The sequence below is a fragment of the Callithrix jacchus genome, chromosome 7 (assembly GCF_049354715.1).
Source record: "Callithrix jacchus isolate 240 chromosome 7, calJac240_pri, whole genome shotgun sequence".
Lineage (NCBI taxonomy): Eukaryota > Metazoa > Chordata > Mammalia > Primates > Cebidae > Callithrix > Callithrix jacchus.
In genome coordinates, this window is record NC_133508.1 from 146237665 (window position 1) to 146255056 (window position 17392).

Sequence of the window (17392 nt, forward strand, 5' to 3'; positions counted from 1 at the left end):
TTTTAAAGTTTTTCAGTATATTTGGTATTACTATAGTTATTGCTGAAAGACTCTGATATCCAGTCAGGTCTTACAAAGAAGTGTCCCTTGAAACTCAGCCTCTTTGTTCAGAGTAAATGTGTCTGTTCCACTTCCAGGGGCAACTTAAACTCTATTTCTTAAACCAATAACCATAGGACTCCACTTTGTATTGGTACCAGCGCCTTAAATAATGGAAATTTCCTAACAATCTGGGAATACTTTTGTTTCAGGAAATTCACTAACATCACTCCCATCTTGTTTTAAATCTTACCATATTCAGGTTAGGAGAAATTCCACTTCTGATTGCATTGCTGCTAGAATGGACAGGCGGAGTAGTAGAAAGTCCCAATACACCTTGCTTTCTCATTAGCTGATTTACATTTAGTTCTTTATTTAACCATGTGATTACTTAAATAAAAGAACAAGAAGCAAGGTAAAGAATTTTCATTGTTTTATTTTTCTAATCATCTTAAACATTTAAAAATTACATTAAGATTTCCTTAATTTTAACTTTACAACTACCTGACATCACAGGAGAGCAATAAGGGTTCACCTAAATTTTTGTTATTAAAGTTACTTATTTTAGAAACTGCCACATAAGACTCCTTATTCTGTTACTCTTCGAAGCACATATTTCTGCTAATCAAGCAACTCTCTGAAAGCTTTCACTTTTAGAATATCTTACAGTTTACTTAAAATTCACAATCTTATGTATGATACCCAGTAGTATAAACTGAGAAAATGTTAGTTAAAATCCTAATTTTGTTTTGGTTTCAAACAATTCATATTATTATTATTAGGTAAACACAGCAATTAAGAAAAGTAGTGAATAATTTAAATAATAAATTACAGTCAACATTTTCAACAATTTTAATTGTGGGTTACTGGCATATGGGATATGGTTTGCTTTATAAAGATAACTGTTTTACTGGGCAGATGATATAAACTTATAGCAAAGACATTAAGACAGTATATTTGGGCCGGGCGCGGTGGCTCACGCCACCCAGCACTTTGGGAGGTTGAGGCGGGTGGATCACAAGGTGAAGAGATCGAGACCATCCTGGTCAACATGGTGAAACCCCATCTCTACTAAAAAAAATACAAAAAAAATTAGCTGGGCATGGTGGCACGTGCCTGTAATCCCAGCTACTCAGGAGGCTGAGGCAGGAGAATTGCCTGAACCCAGGAGGCGGAGGTTGCGGTGAGCCGAGATCGCGCCATTGCACTCCAGCCTGGGTAACAAGAGTGAAACTCCGTCTCAGAAAAAAAAAAGACAGTATATTTAAAACAGAAATTACTTATATATGAGATAATAACTAGATTTATAATACTTACACTTTTATGAATTGAAACAAAATTTTGGGGTTCAGAATAAAACTATGGCTGAGCACAATGGCTCATACCTATAAACCTAGACATAGCATTCTGGGAGGCTGAGGCAGGTGGATCACTTGAGCTCAGGAGTTTGAGACCAGCCTGGACAACATGATAAAACCTCATCTCTACCAAAAAAACCCCCACAAAATTAGCTGGGTGTGGTAGTGCACACCTGTAGTCCCAGCTACTTGGGGGGTGCAGCAGGAGGGTAGCTTGAGCCAAAGTGGTGGAGGCTACAGTGAACTGAGATCGTGCCACTGCACTCCAGCCTAGGTGACAGAGTGAGACCTGGTCTCAAATAAATAAAAGAATAAAACCACAAACTTCATTTACATAAACATGTAACATACTTACACTTTTCATTATCTTTTAGAAGTTGTTTGCTTTCTTCAAGTTTTTTAACTGTAGCTTCTAACTGTTCTTGTAATTTGCATACCTGAAATATATCAATCCTCACAATAAGTCAAGCAAAATAAAAGTAAAATAAAAACTGAAGAAATGTATTATTAACTAAATAATTAAATAAATGGCTACTACCAATATTATTAAATGAGAATAAAGGAATTAGCTCAATTATGTAATAAAATATTTACATGTATATACAAACATATACATATATAAGCAATTAAGGTATTTGAATCATGATAACTAACTTTCCAAACTAAAACAGATTATTAACCTCTGTTGAATCCAGTCATGTTCTTTTGTTGAAAAAAAAAAAAAAGGCCAAAGCCATTCATTAATGCAACAAAGCAGAAATTAAAATACATGAGAAAAAAATATAGTTACGATACAAAAATATAGATATATTCACTACCTCTTGCTCTTTAATTCGAAGAGACTGCCCGACATCTTGTAATTCCTTTTGCTCCTTTTGTAATTTTTCCTCCTTCTCAGCCAAGAGTTTTTCTTGCTGAATAGTAACTGTATTCTTCAATTTCAACTTACCCATTAAAGTTTTCAGATCCCCTTGTGACTTCTTGATAATTTCATTTGCCTATAAAAGAGCTTCATATGTATATTTCCACATAATCTAATGAAATATTAAAATTCTATAAAATTTTAAAAACGAACCTTCAGAAGTTCTGCAGATAATGATTTTATTGTAGCTTCAAGCTTTCCTAGTTGTACTTGATTTTTCTCACCATTTTCTTCTAAAACCACCTGATATATTTTTTTAAAACATGCATAATTAGGGCATTTGTGTTTATTTATAAATATGATCATCAATTTCTGAGAAAAATTTAAAAGTAGACCTTTTGTTCCTGGATTGTATCAAATGCTTCTTTTGTTCTTAAAACAAGCTGGTCCTTATCCTTGATTTCCTGTTCTAAAACTGCTACTTTTGTTTGTAGCTGATTAATATGCTTTTCTTTCTCATGGCATTCAGCATCTAATGTAGAATTCTCTCTTCGCAAAGAGAGGACCTCTTGCTTAGTCCGCTGCAGCTCCTACAGTGGGAAAAGAAAGAAATTATGTATTACGAAAAAGGAAAGTTGCCTCACCCGGTTATTGATAATTAAGTTGTCTAACATATAAAAAATGACTAATAATTTTAAAGTTTTAGTATAGTCTTTTTAACATGAAAGTCTTTCTAATGGTATAGTAGCATATATCTGGAATATAACTGTAAAACAGTCTACTATCTGATTCAATCGTTTCAAGGGAAAATAAAATAATTCTAATTTATGAATAAATTAACCATAATTTTAAAACTTTTAACAATAATTTTCTGAGGTCACCCCAACTGATTCTAAGGGTAACCAAGGATGAGAGCAACAATCTAGAATTAACATTTTTCTTTGTTGCTTACATGTACAGATTGTTTTTTTAAAGGCTGATACTCTGCAGTTTATAATCTACTTTGTTCACAAATTACAAATATCTTTCCATGTCAATAAATGTTAACATTTCCGGATCTGTTAACTCTTTAAAGCAAAATATAATTGTTCATTAAAAATAGATTTTTAAAAAATCTAATATAGATCTCTTCCCAATCAGCTAATACCAAATGCTGGTGTTCCTAGATAGTTTTGGTTCTTAACAAAAATTTCCAGAAATATTGTATTATTACTATAGTAGTTTTAGGAGTGCAAACTTTAGTATCAAACAAAATTCAAATCCTGGTTCTTCTACTGTGTGATCTTGGTAGTTATTGAAACTCCCTAAATCTGTTGCCTCATTTGTAAAATGCAAATGATAACAAATACTTAATACATTATTTCATTTAATCTTCATAAAAATCCTTATGTAAATTGACTAGCATTTTGGCTGGCACACAGTAAAACTTAATAAATGGTAGCAATTGTTATTTTTAGGGCACTAATGCCAAAAACGTATAACTTAAAATAGGTAACTGAATACTCAGCGGTTTAAAAAAAAAAAAAAGAAAGCTCCAAGAACTAACGATTTTCAAGTCTTATGCAAATCCTTGGAGGAAATATTTTTATTAGATCATATAGAAATCAATATAATGAAGTTCTGTTTATATAATGGCCAGTTCCAGAGCTGAGATAGATGAAATCAGAGATTTAGACTACCAATTTTGAAACCATGAAGTTTCAAATGCTTTACAACTAGTGTCAAGGGTATATGCAGGAAAAACTAAATACACCCACTGTTGGGCAGAACCATATGAGGATTTGAACAAAGTTCGTCAGGCTTTAGAGCTTCTAAGCATGAGACTGGTAAAATAGAGTCAGAAATCTTGTGAGCTGGAATAAAACTGATAACCTTAGTATTTAAATACAGACAAAAAAAATCTACATGTTTTCTAATAATTCAGTTGACAAAAATGTATAATAATGCTACAAAGAAGCCTGTAAGCAATGTGAAAGCAACAATAAACATGGCACTATAGCAAGATTTTAAAAATTTCTGTGAGATTTAATACCTAGGTAATGAGCTGATAGGCGCAGCAAACCACCATGGCACATGTTTACTTATATATCAGACCTGCACATTCTGCACATGTATCCCGGAACTTAAAAAAAATAAAATAAAAATTTCTCTGTTGCCTGAAAAAACAAGGTAGTACTAAGGACAGGCAAATAATAAATGAGTTCCAACCCCTGTTCTTCCATTCACTGGCTATGTGACCTTACGCAACTTAATCTTTCTGTGTCTTGGTTTCATCCACTGTAAAATGGGGATAATAATAGCTCCTACCTTAAAAGTATTGTTATAACAATAAAACGAGTTAATAAACGTAAAGCACTTCAAGCACTGCCTATATCACACAGAAAATGCTCAGTAAGCATTTACTATTATCTTTACTATTACTGTTATCATTATTACTAGACACTAAATTTCATAATTGTTTGATATAAGTAGGCTAAAGAAAAAAAAAACCAGCCCTGTCAATACAGTACCCTATTAGATACAAGTGCTGTGTTACTATTAAAAACACATTGAAAAATCTGACAGCTGTGCCACTAATCTGCTCTCAAGACCCTAACTAAAAATATTCAAGGTTACCTCAGTTCTGTTATGAATTAGGCTTTTTATCAAATTTCAAATTCTCAATTTTCTTTGTATTGTCTGAATGGATTACCCTAACACAAGAGAAGTCTAGAGAGCATCCAGAGGAACACCACTCACACAAGTAACCAAATTAAAATAACCAAATCAAAACATTCTTTTAAACTGGGAAAGGAAAAACAACGACATTCAATACCTCCTCAACACCAGAAAGTTTTGCTTTAAGTTCTCTAATAGTGGAGTCTCCTTTATATTTTCTTTCAGTTAGGTCTTTATTAGCTGCTTCTAAATCAGACAGTCTGTGTTGCAGCTGCTGGATGTTTTGCTGATGGAGGATTTCTAAATCTTTTTTCTGTTTTTCATGCTGCTGTTGATACTGAACCTGTGCCTATTATATAAGAAAAATACAGTACCAAAAATAAAAAAAAAATCAGAAATACAAATAGAGAAAGATTTTAAGAAATAAACAACGGTAATTTCCTATTTTTTGGTTTTTTTTGTTTTAATTTTGTCATCTTTCTTTGGATCTGTTCTGAAAAGAGTCTATTTTCAATTATGAATTTAATGACGAAGAAAGTAAGGTCAACAAAAGCAAATTTTTGCTTCTTCTAAACCCATATATATTTAGATGCAATGGTCTTCAAGTTAAGAGAATATGATATTAAGTTAAAAAAGCAAACTGCAAATACTGTATACAGGATGAACCTACCGTGTTTTTAAAAAAAGAGCATATTTTTGCTTTAAACACCAACACAGTGTGTTTTTTTTAATAATCAATATACACATATATGCCTTATAATGGAAAAACACCAAAAATTGCAAAATGAGCAAGGTTTGTTCATTAGTCCAATCTCATATTTAGTAGTCATCTTTACGAACAATAAAATTTGAACATGGCTGTAACTATGCAAATCTAGTTCCTATCTGAATCATATCACAAACCTATATTAGTAATCTTTTGTTAATGATACTATCAAATCCTAAATATCTTTTGAAAATAAAGTATATTTTTGTGGTTATGAAAGTTATACATGCTCTTAAGGGCAAAAAGGAAATCACAAAAAACCCACAGTCCCATCAAGAAAGTCACTCCAAATATTTAGGAGTACTCTCTTCCACTCACTTATATACTTACACTAACATCACATAAACACACAATATATGTATTAAATTTAATGAACGAAGATCAAGCTATTTATACAATTTAATCACACATTTTATTCCCTTAGTATTTGCACCTTCTAACATCATTAAAAATCTCTTTGTAAAATCTTTAATGGCTACACAAAATTCCATCCATGGCTACTCCACAATTAACTTCTGCCCTATTATTGACATTTAGTTTTCAGTTTTTCATAATTACAAATAAAATGATGATTAACATTTTTCTATAAATGTATATCTAAAATTCAGATTTCTTAATAATCAATTATAAAGAACATAAACAAATATAACGCCTGATGCAAGTTCCAAAACTGTATCCCAGTGAAGTTTTATACCCATTCTCTCACAAAATATCTTGGGGATTTTTACATTACTACTTCAGGAATTTGGGAAAGCTAAAAAGGAGAGGAGAAGGAGCAAAAAGGGATAAAACAGGAAGAGGTCCATATAAAATTGAAAATTCAATCTTGAAATAAAATACTGAAGAAGCAATCAAGAAGAAAAATCAGAGCAAACTGGTAAAGATGATAACTGTAACTGTCTAAGAGGGTAATCAAAGACACTAAAGAGAACAGAAGCCAAAGGCAGTGAAAATAAAGAAATGGTCTTTATTCCAGTGATCATCAGAACTTTAGAGATTTTTGTTTTAAAAAAAAGTACAAGGATTAGTATTATAGTTTACATTTTCTACTTTGTTAACTTCAGAATCACTTGAATATTTTTAGAAAAAAATACATTTAAAAAATTCCATTCTAGAGAAAAAAAATAATCTTTGGAGGGACAGTTTCAGAATAACAGAGTCCAAAAGAAAAGGGATATAGAGGTAGAAGCAATATTTTCCAAATGAATATTCTATAGAGGCTTTAATTGAAAGAACGCACAGTAATTTTGGAAGAAGATTAGATCAGAAAAATGTTGTGGGAATGGAATTATAATGATATGAATAAGAAAACAAAAATTATTTAAAAATTATATAAAGAAGTGAAGAAACATAGAAGTCAAAATTCAAATAATACAAGAAACAGAAGATGGGTGATTCTACGTGTTGCTAGAACTTTCCTCACAGAAAATAAGCATCTACAAAGAAATTAATGTAGAAACAATTAAAATTACTCAGCGTATTTTTTTAAGTGGAGGTATAATGAAAACATGAGAAATAAATGTAAACATAAAAAAAAACAAAACTAGAAGAAATGGATAAATTCTTAGACACTCACATCCTCCCAAGCCTAAACCAGGAAGAAGTTGAAACCCTGAATAGACCAATAACAAGGGCTGAAGTTGAGGCAGCAATTAATAGCCTACCACACAAAAAAAGCCTAGGTCCAGAGGGGTTCACAGCCGAATTCTACCAGACATACAAAGAGGAGCTGGTACCACTCCTTCTGAAACTATTCCAAACACTCCAAAAAGAGGGAACCCTTCCCAAATCATTTTATAAGACAAACATCATCCTGATACCAAAACCCGGCACAGACTCAGCAAGAAAAGAAAACATCAGGCCAATATCCATGATGAACATAGATGCAAAAATCTTCAATAAAATACTAGCAAACTTATTGCAACAGTACATCAAAAAGCTTATCCATCATGATCAAGTAGGCTTCATCCTGGGGATGCAAGTCTGGGTCAACAGACCCAAGTCTATAAATGTAATCCACCACATAAACAGAACCAAAGACAAAACCCACATGATTATCTCAATAGATGCAGACAAGGCCTTTGACAAAATTCAACACCCTTTATGCTGAAAACTCTCAATAAACTGGGTATTGACAGAACATATCTCAAAATAATAAAAGCTACTTACAGCAAACCCACAGCCAATATCATACTGAATGGCAAAAACTGGAAGCATTCCCTTTGAAATCTGGCACTAGACAAGGATGCCCTCTCTCACCACTCCTATTCAATATAGTACTGGAAGTTCTAGACAAAGCAATCAGGCAAGAAAAAGAAATAAAGGGTATCCAATTAGGAAAGGAGGAAGTCAAATTGTCTCTATTTGCAGATGACATGATTGTATATTTAGAAGACCATCGTCTCTGCCCAAAATCTCCTGAAACTGATAAGCAACTTCAGCAAAGTCTCAGGATCCCAAATCAATGTGCAAAAATCACAAGCATTCCTATACACCAGTAACAGACTTAAAGAGAGCCAAATCAAGAACAAACTGCCATTCACAATTGCTACAAAGAGAATAAAACACATAGGAATACAACTAACAAAGAATGTAAAGGACCTCTTCAAGGAGAACTACAAACCACTGCTCAACGAAATAAGAGAGGACATAAACAGATGGAAAAACATTCCATGCTCATGGTTAGGAAGAATCAATATCATGAAAATAGCCATACTGCCCAAAGTTATTTATAGATTCAATGCTATCCCCCATCAAGCTACCAATGACCTTCTTCACAGAACTGGAAAAAAACACCTTAAACTTCATATGGAACCCAAAGAGAGCCCACATAACCAAATCAATTCTAAGCAAAAAGAACAAAGCTGGAGGTGTCACACTACCAGACTTCAAACTATACTACAAGGCTACAGTAATCAAAACATCATGGTACTGGTACCAAAACAGAGATATAGACCAATGGAACAGAACAGAGGCCTCAGAGGTAATGCCACACACCGACAACCATCTGATCTTCGACAAATCTCACAAAAACAAGCAATGGGGAAAGGATTCCCTGTTTAAGAAATGGTGTTGGGAAAACCGGCTAGCCATGTGCAGAAAGCAGAAACTGGACCCATTCCTGACACCTTACACTAAAATTAACTCCAGATGGATTAAAGACTTAAACATAAGACCTAACACCATAAAAACCCTAGAAGAAAATCTAGGCAAAACCATTCAGGACATAGGCATAGGCAAGGACTTCCTAACTAAAACACCAAAAAGCACTGGCAACAAAAGTCAAAATAGACAAATGGGACCTAATTAAACTCCAGAGCTTCTGTACAGCCAAACAATTATTAGAGTGAATCAGCAACCAACAGAATGGGAAAAAATGTTCGCAATCTATCCATCTGACAAAGGGCTGATATCCAGAATCTACAAAGAATTAAAACAGATTTACAAGAGAAAAACAAGCCCATTCAAAAGTGGGCAAAGGATATGAACAGACACTTTACAAAAGAAGACATATATGAGACCAACAAACATATGAAAAAATGCTCATCATCACTGGTCATTAGAGAAATGCAAATTAAAACTACATTGAGATATCATCTCATGCCAGTTAGAATGGTGATCATTTAAAAATCTGAAGACAACAGATGCTGGAGAGGATGTGGAGAAATAGAAACACTTTTACACTGTTGCTGGGAGTGTAAATTAGTCCAACCATTGTGGAAGACAGTGTGGCAATTCCTCAAGGACCTGGAAATAGAAATTCCATCTGATCCAGCAATCCCATTACTGGGTATATATTGAAAGGATTATAAAGTGTTCTATTATAAGTACACATGCACATGCATGTTTACTGCAGCACTGTTCACAATAGCAAAGACCTGGAACCAACCCAAATGCCCACTGATGATAAGACTGGACAGGGAAAATGTGGCACATATACACCATGGAATACTATGCAGCCATCCAAAACAATGAGTTCTTGTCCTTTGTAGGGACATGGTTGAACCTGGAAACCATCATTCTCAGCAAACTGACACAAGAACAGAAAATCAAACACTGCATGTTCTCACTCATAGGTGGGCATTGAACAATGAGAAGACAGACACAGAGTGGGGAGCATCACACACTGGGGTCTGTCAGGGGGCACTGGGTGAGGGACAGCAGGGGGTAGGGAGTTGGGGAGGGATAACATGGGGAGAAATGCCAGATATAGGTGATGGAGAGGAAGGCAGCAAACCACATTGCCATGTATGTACCTATACAACAATCTTGCATGTTCTTCATATGTACCCCAAAACCTAAAATGCAATAAAATATATATTTAAAAAAGAAAAAAAAAAAAACAGCAAACTCAAATAGCAATAATCATGGAGAAAACTGGAAAAGAAAAAAATAAATGTTTCAACAAGGTATGTGATTTGAATGATGTTAAAAGACTAATTGTATCAGGCTTTCAAGGTACAGATTAATTCCCTGTTATTTCACTGTTTCAAAGAATAAAGAAAACTGAAAAAGGTTCTTATGAGGCTAGCATAATTCTAATACCATAGTCTATAACCCATAACTGCCATAAGCAAACTAAGACATGTGGGGAAAAAAAAATCTCAGACCAATGTCATGAGTATAAATACAAACATCCTGGGCCACGCATGGTGGTTCAAGCCTGTAATCCCAGCACTTCAGGAGACCAAGGCGGGTGGATCACTTGAGGCCTGGAGATTGAGACCTTCCTGACCAACACTGTGAGATCCCATCTCTTAAAAGAAATTAGCTAGGCCTGGGGGCCTGTAACTGTGGTCCTAGTTACTCCAAAGACTGAGGTGGGAGGATTGCTTGAGCCAGGAAGGTTGAGATGCAGTGAGCCTTGACTGCGCTACTGCACTTCAGCCTGAGCCACAGAGCAAGACTGTCTCTAAAAATAAATAAATACAAATACAAACATCACAAGTTAAATATTAGCAAACTGATACAATAGTTTATTAAAAATCCCTATGACTATTAAGTATTATTCTATTAATTCAAAGATGTTTCCACCTTTGGAAATCTATTGTTATAATTTATTACACTATTAAAGCGAAAAAATAATATAATTATTTGGTTAGATCCCCAAAACTAATTTCACCTGACTTAGCACTCTTTGAATTAAAATTCTCAGGAAGCAAGTAAGAAAACTCTCTCTCTCAAATGCAAAGTAAACATCATATTTAATGGTGAGATATTTTAATTATTCACCAAAAAAGACTAAAACAAGATAAAGATTCCACTACTTTTCCGCACTTTTCTGTACAAGAAAAAAAGGACACAAATATTAGGAAGAGAAAAATTACTATTTTTTATAGTTTAAATATCTACCTGGAAAGCCTAAGAGAATCAACTCCAGAACTCTTAGAAACAGTATGTAAATTCAGTAAGGTGGTTGGATATAACATTAATATACACTAGTGATGAACAATTTTAAATCTAACCACAATGGTACTGGTAGAGTAGATGGTCTTATTTATACAGTAAAAATCTGTAAAGTCCCTGGACAAAAACATTGTTTAACAAGACTGCAAAAGAAAAAGAAAAAAGAAAAAACGGGAGATAGAGTAAATAACTCTGTTTTCAACAAATAAGACCTTAATAAATGAAGAGATATATCTCTCTACTGAATGAGAAAATGACATCAGTTCTTAACAACAGTTCAGAGACAAGCCCAAGTACATAAAGAAATTTTGTATCTGGTAAAGGTAGTAGTGGGCGCAGTGGCTCATACCCGTAATCTCAACACTTTGGGAAGCCGAGCAAGAGGATTTACTTGAGGCCAGGAGTTCAAGACCAGCCTGGGCAACACAGTGAAACCCCATCTTTACAAAAAACTTAATCAGCTGGCATGGTGACACATGCCTGTAGTCCCAGCTACTTTAGAGGTGGAGGCAGGAGGAGAGCTGGAGCCCAGGAGGTTGAAGCTATAGTGAGCCATGATTGTGCTACTGCACTCCAGCTTAGGCAATAGAGCAAGACCCTACCTCTAAAAAATAAAAAAGTAATAGAGGTAGTATTCTAAGTCACTGGTGAACAATGACTGACTATATGTCAAAAAAATTTGACCTTATATCGTACTGCATAAAATTATATTCCAAATAAACTAAAAAGCCAAATATAGCAAGAAAACAATACTAATATTTGAATATAAGAGAATTTTTTCATAACCCGGAGTGGGAAATGCTTTCCAAATGTAAAATGAAACCTTAAACCATAAAGGCAATGACTGAAAGGTTTAATGACATTCAAATAAAATAACTATATATTGCAGAAGATGCTGGCAAATGACAGGCTGGGAGAAATGTTTATAATATACCTGATAGATAAGGTGTATATCCTTAATTTACACCAATAAAAACTGAAAAGGCAAGCTACAGACAGAGAAAATATTCACAATGCATACATCTGACAAAGGACTCATGTCCAGAATATATGAATTCCTGCAAATCAATAATAATAATAGGCAAATTAAACATGCTAACAACTTGAATGGGCACTTGAAAAGAGACTAAGTGATAAATATGCATATAAAAAAAGTGCATTATTATGAGACATTATTACACATCCACAGAATGGCAGTGTAAATGGGTATACCTACTTTGGGAAACTGGTAGTTTCTACTAAAGCTAAATCTGTGTCTATACTACAACCTAACCATTCCAATAATTGATATATGTCCAAGAAAAGTAAGTGCATGTGTCCACAAAAAGACAAGTACAAGAATGTTCACAGCAGTTTAACTAACAGCAAAATACCAGAAACAACGCAAATGCCCACCAATAGGAAAAAAGATAAATCATGACAGATTCATATAATAATAAAAAGAAACACTAGAACATAGCTGAATTTCAGAAATATTATGCTGAGTGAAGAAAGCCACATACAAACATATATGATTCAATTTAGACAAAGTCCAAGAACTGGCAAAACTGATGAATGATGATGTAAGTCAGAAGTATGATAACCTCTTACGGACTATTGTTAGGTCCAATATCAGTATCTTAATTACAGATATTGGTCCAATTTCTGTATCTTAATTTGGGTAAAAGTTACAAAAAAAATCATCAAGCTGTACTCTTAAAAGCAAGCATCTAGTAAAGTACATAAAAACAAAAATAAAATGTAATATTAAAGAAGCTATAAGCAAGGCACAGTGGCTCACGCCTGTAATCCCAGCACTTTGGGAGGCCGAGGAGGGCAGGTCACCTGAGGTCAGGCGTTTGAGACCAGCCAGGGCAACATGGTGAAACCCTGTCTCTACCCAAAGTACAAAAGCTGGCCAGGTGCAGTGGCTTACGCCTGTAATCCAAGCACTGCGGGAGGCCAAGGCGGGTGGATCACTTGAGGTCAGGAGTTCAAGACCAGCCTGGCCAATATAGTGAAACCCCATCTCTACTAAAAGTATGAAAAATTAGCCGGGCATGGTGGCACATGCCTGTAATCCCAGCTACTTGGGAGGCTGAGGCAGGAGAATCACTTGAACCTGGGAGGCAGAGGTTGCAGTGAGCTGAGATCACACCACTGCACTCCAGCCTGGGCAACAATAGCAAAACTCTGTCTCAAAAAAAAAAAATAATAATAATAAAAAAATTAGCTGGGCATGGTGGCGCATGCCTGTAATCCCAGCTACTTAGGAGGCTGAGGTAGGAGAATCCCTTGAACCTGGGAGGCACAGGTTGCAGTGAACAGAGATCGTGCCATTGCACTTCAGCCTGAGCAACAAGAGCAAAACTCTGTCTCGAAAAAAAAAAAAAAAAAAAGCAGCAGCGGCTATAAGATTAAAAAAAAATCATACTACAAAGCAGTAGAAAAATAACAATCACATAGAAAAAGGGAGGAAAAGACAATAAAAAATATCCATAGAATAAAAATGATAAAAAGTTATATTAAAAGATGCTTATCGTCACTAAAAATATAAGAAATATAAACTAAAACTAGTACTACCTTAAGATCGGGCGGCAAATATTAACAATTAAGAAGGTTAAAAACAATGTCAAGAATATAGGGAAATAAGTATCCTTATACACTATCTTATCATTGGAATTCCATTTGGCTCAACCTTTTTGGGTGGCAAATTTGCAGTATCCATCAATATTTTATATGGATATGCTGTAGTTTCACTTCTAGACACTAAGAGTGCTTGTTGCAGTACTGCTTAAAATAACCAAAATTTTGAAGCATTTAAATGACCATTTGGGCAAGTAGTTAAGTAAATTAAGTTAAACCCAAAAAATGAATACTCTGCAGCCACTAAAAAGGAGTATCTTAACTGATACAGAATGATACTACATTAAGTGAAGAAAAAGTTGCAATCAATATATCCAGTAAGACCCCATTAGTATAGAACAAAACCAAAAACCCATTATATGGGTACACACACAGAGTAAATTACATAATTTACAGTTATAAGTTTATAAACAAATATTTATAAATTACTTATTATTTATATATACACAGAGAAAAGTCTGAAAAAATAAATAAAAATGTTTCTAGATTATCTCTAGGTAGTAAGACTTTGAAAGAGAATTTTGATTTTTATTTTATATACTTCCGTAATGTTTGGAAAATTTAAAGTAAGCACATATTACTCTTAAAATTAACAAAATGACCAACAGCCAATAAAAAATATTTTTCAGTTTCCTTTGTTCAGTTACCTGCAAGGCTTTTTCCTTTTCATTTGTCAGTTCCTGAGAATGCTTGTTTGTCAAGGCTGCTGTGTGTGATGCCCATTCATTCCGTAACTTATCCAATTCTTGTGTTTTTTCTGTTAATGTCTACATTAAAGTTTAACACAAAATATTAAGATAGTCTCCTTAATATGTAATACTTCTTATTAGAATATAGCAATATTTACAAGGATATTAAACAAAACTATAGCTTTTCAGGACATATTCAAAGCCTTTTCCTACACAAAATTTTTGAATTTCAGGAAATCAACATTAGAATAAAAGCAATCTTAGACCCAAAATGGCCCACAGGTCAAGATTAACTATCTTTAAGCTTTTAATTAAATCTGGCTCTTTACCACCCAATAAAGAGAGGCAGGGGCAAGCAAGTCGATTATAAGGAATAGTTCACTTATACATAAAACTCAATTAACATGGCCCTGAGGGCCACATTGTACAGGGCTATTTTCTGCCTGAGGCCATGCAGATTATTAGATACCAGTATGGTTAGGATGTCTGTCCCCACCAAGTCTCCTGTTCAAATGTAATCCCCAACATTGAGGCAGGTCCTGTGAAAGGTGATTGGATCATGGGAGCAGTCCCTCATGAATGATTTAGTGCCATTCCCTTGGTGCTAAGTGAGTTCTCACTCAGTTAGTTCATATGAGATCTGGTTGTTTAAAAGCACATGGTACCTCCTCCCTCCCACTCTAACCATGTGACATGCCTACTCCCCTTCACCTTCAGCCATGATTGTAAACTTCCTCAGGCCCCCACTAGAAGCCAAGCAGATGTTGGTGCCATGCTTGTATAGCCTACAGAACTATAAGCCAATTAAATCTCTTTATAAATTACCTAGCTTCAGGTATTTCTTTAAAGCAAAGAAAGAACAAGCTAAAACAGATACTCTGGCCTTTAATTTCATAGACTAGGGAAGAAATATGGTAGCTATGACTGAAATGATGCTAAGCGTATCAGAGGAATTAATTCTAAACATAGCAAAATAAGAGAAAGGTTTAGAAGATGGGAACTGAAATGCCATTTAGGCCAGAGGGATAAGGTGAGTTAAGTGGGGAGTGGAGAACTAATATGTGACAGAAAAATACCTATCTTATTTAATGAAGACTTGAGGGAACATGTTACATATTAGGGATAGAGAAATGTTTGTGTAAATAAATACATGCAAGAGAAAGCATTGGATTAAGATAATTAAGTGGTAGATGAAAGGTGGCGAAGAGGAGAGGAAATTCAATGGAAGCATGCTTTGAAAGAAAATACATAAAAGCAGGAGAAGTTTAGGAAGATGGCGTGGTAGGAGCAACTAGGATTGCAGCTCTCAGTGAAGGCACAGAGGGTGAGTCAACTGCATTTCAGGACAAATCTTTGTTGCCCACAGAACGGGGAAATTCCCGGGTGTAGGAGAGACACGGGATGCCAGCACAGCTGTTTTGGCTGGCGCAGCCATTTCAGCTGGCGCTGCAGCACAGCAGCACTCCGCACAAAATGCACTGGTCTGGGTGCCCTGTTAAACTGGCAATCTGAGATTTGGGAGGGCAGAACAGCATATCCATCGGATTAAACGGGACTTGGACAGTGAGCCAGAAAAGGAGATTCTCGGGAAGCGACCTTTGAGCTGGCACAGTGGGTCGCTACACGGGAAATCACACAGATCCCAGTGCCCTATCAGTAGGCGACTGAAATACCTGGGAGAGAGTCAACCGTTCAACTTAAAAAAAAAAAAAGAGCTCTAAGGCAGGGAGCCAGGTGATCAGGTTTGGCGGGTCCCACCCCCACAGGGACAAACAAAACGGTGATTCAAAACGCTGGGGGTTGAGAGTTTCACTGCGGGCACAGCTGAACCCAGGACAGTGCAGCTAAGTGGGGGAGGGGCGTCTGCCATTACTGAGGCATTCCGCCCCTACTGAGGTACACTCCCATTGCTGACGCAGCCTGCCATTGCCGAGGCAACCCGCTATAACAGAGAGACTCCACCAAGAGACGGAGCCCACAACAGCAGGGCGGAGCCCACCACAACAGGGTGGAGCCCATGGCAGGAGGGCAGAGCCTCGGCAGGCAAATACTGACTAGACTGCCTCCTAGCTGGACAGGTCAGTGCAATGAATACTCATAAAGAAAGCCCTAACTCCCCGAGACAGAGCATCTGAGGAAAAAAAGGGGTTTTATAAGTTCTGCTGCAGCAGACTTAAACGTATCTGCCTCACAGCCCTGAATGAACAAAGGAGCTGACAGTGCAGCATTTGAGCTCCTATAAAGTACAGACCATCTCTTCAAGCAGCTCCCTGACCCCTGTATATCCAAAGAGACACCTCAAAAAGGACTGATCAGACTGACATTTGGTGGGCATCATTCTGGTACAAAGATAGCAGAAGAATAAACTGGTAGCATCCCTCACTGTTCTGCAGCTGCTACAGGGGTACCCCAGACAAGCAGGGCCTGGAGTGGACCTCAGCAGTCCTACAACAGAGGGGCTAGACTGATGAAGGAAAACTAAGTAACAGAAATACTTCATCATCAACAATCTGGGCGTCCACTCAGAGACCCAATCAAAAAGTCAGTAACTACTCAGACGACAGGTGGATAAATCCACAAAGATGGGAAAAAACCAGCGCAAAAAGGAGGAAAACACCCGAAACCAAAACACCTAGACTCCTACAAAGGACCAAAACTCCTCACCAGCAAGGGAACAAAGCTGGACGGAGAATGAGTGTCACGAAATGACAGAATCAGACTTCAGAAGGTGGATAATGAGAAACTTCTGTGAGCTAAAAGAACATGTTCTAAATCAATGCAAAGAAACTAAGAACCTTGAAAAAAGATTTGAAAAAAAATTCGAGGAAATGATAACAAGAATGGAGAACTCAGAGAGGACTATGAATGAATTGAAGGAGCTTAAAAACACAACACGAGAACTTCGTGAAGCATGCACAAGTTTCAACAGCCGAATTGACCAAGCAGAAGAAAGAATATCAGAAGTTGAAGATCAACTCAATGAAATAAA

General features: G+C 35.8%; 1 protein-coding gene across 10 annotated transcripts in view; it reads right to left on the reverse strand.

Moving 5' to 3' along the window:
• LOC100411801 (spindle assembly abnormal protein 6 homolog) overlaps window positions 1-17392 on the reverse strand; it is a 69987-nt gene that overhangs the window by 34839 nt on the left and 17756 nt on the right. For all 10 annotated transcript variants that reach the window (XR_013520298.1, XR_013520299.1, XR_013520301.1 and 7 more), the window contains 7 exons: window positions 14362-14481; window positions 5075-5266; window positions 2655-2849; window positions 2473-2562; window positions 2216-2395; window positions 1753-1834; window positions 293-429 (listed from right to left, as the gene is read on the reverse strand). Coding sequence is in view for 6 of the 10 variants with exons in the window: in XM_078332672.1 (XP_078188798.1) it covers window positions 293-429; window positions 1753-1834; window positions 2216-2395; window positions 2473-2562; window positions 2655-2849; window positions 5075-5266; window positions 14362-14481 (996 nt within the window). In the remaining 4 variants the exon portion in view is untranslated. The remainder of the gene's footprint in view (window positions 1-292; window positions 430-1752; window positions 1835-2215; window positions 2396-2472; window positions 2563-2654; window positions 2850-5074; window positions 5267-14361; window positions 14482-17392) is intronic.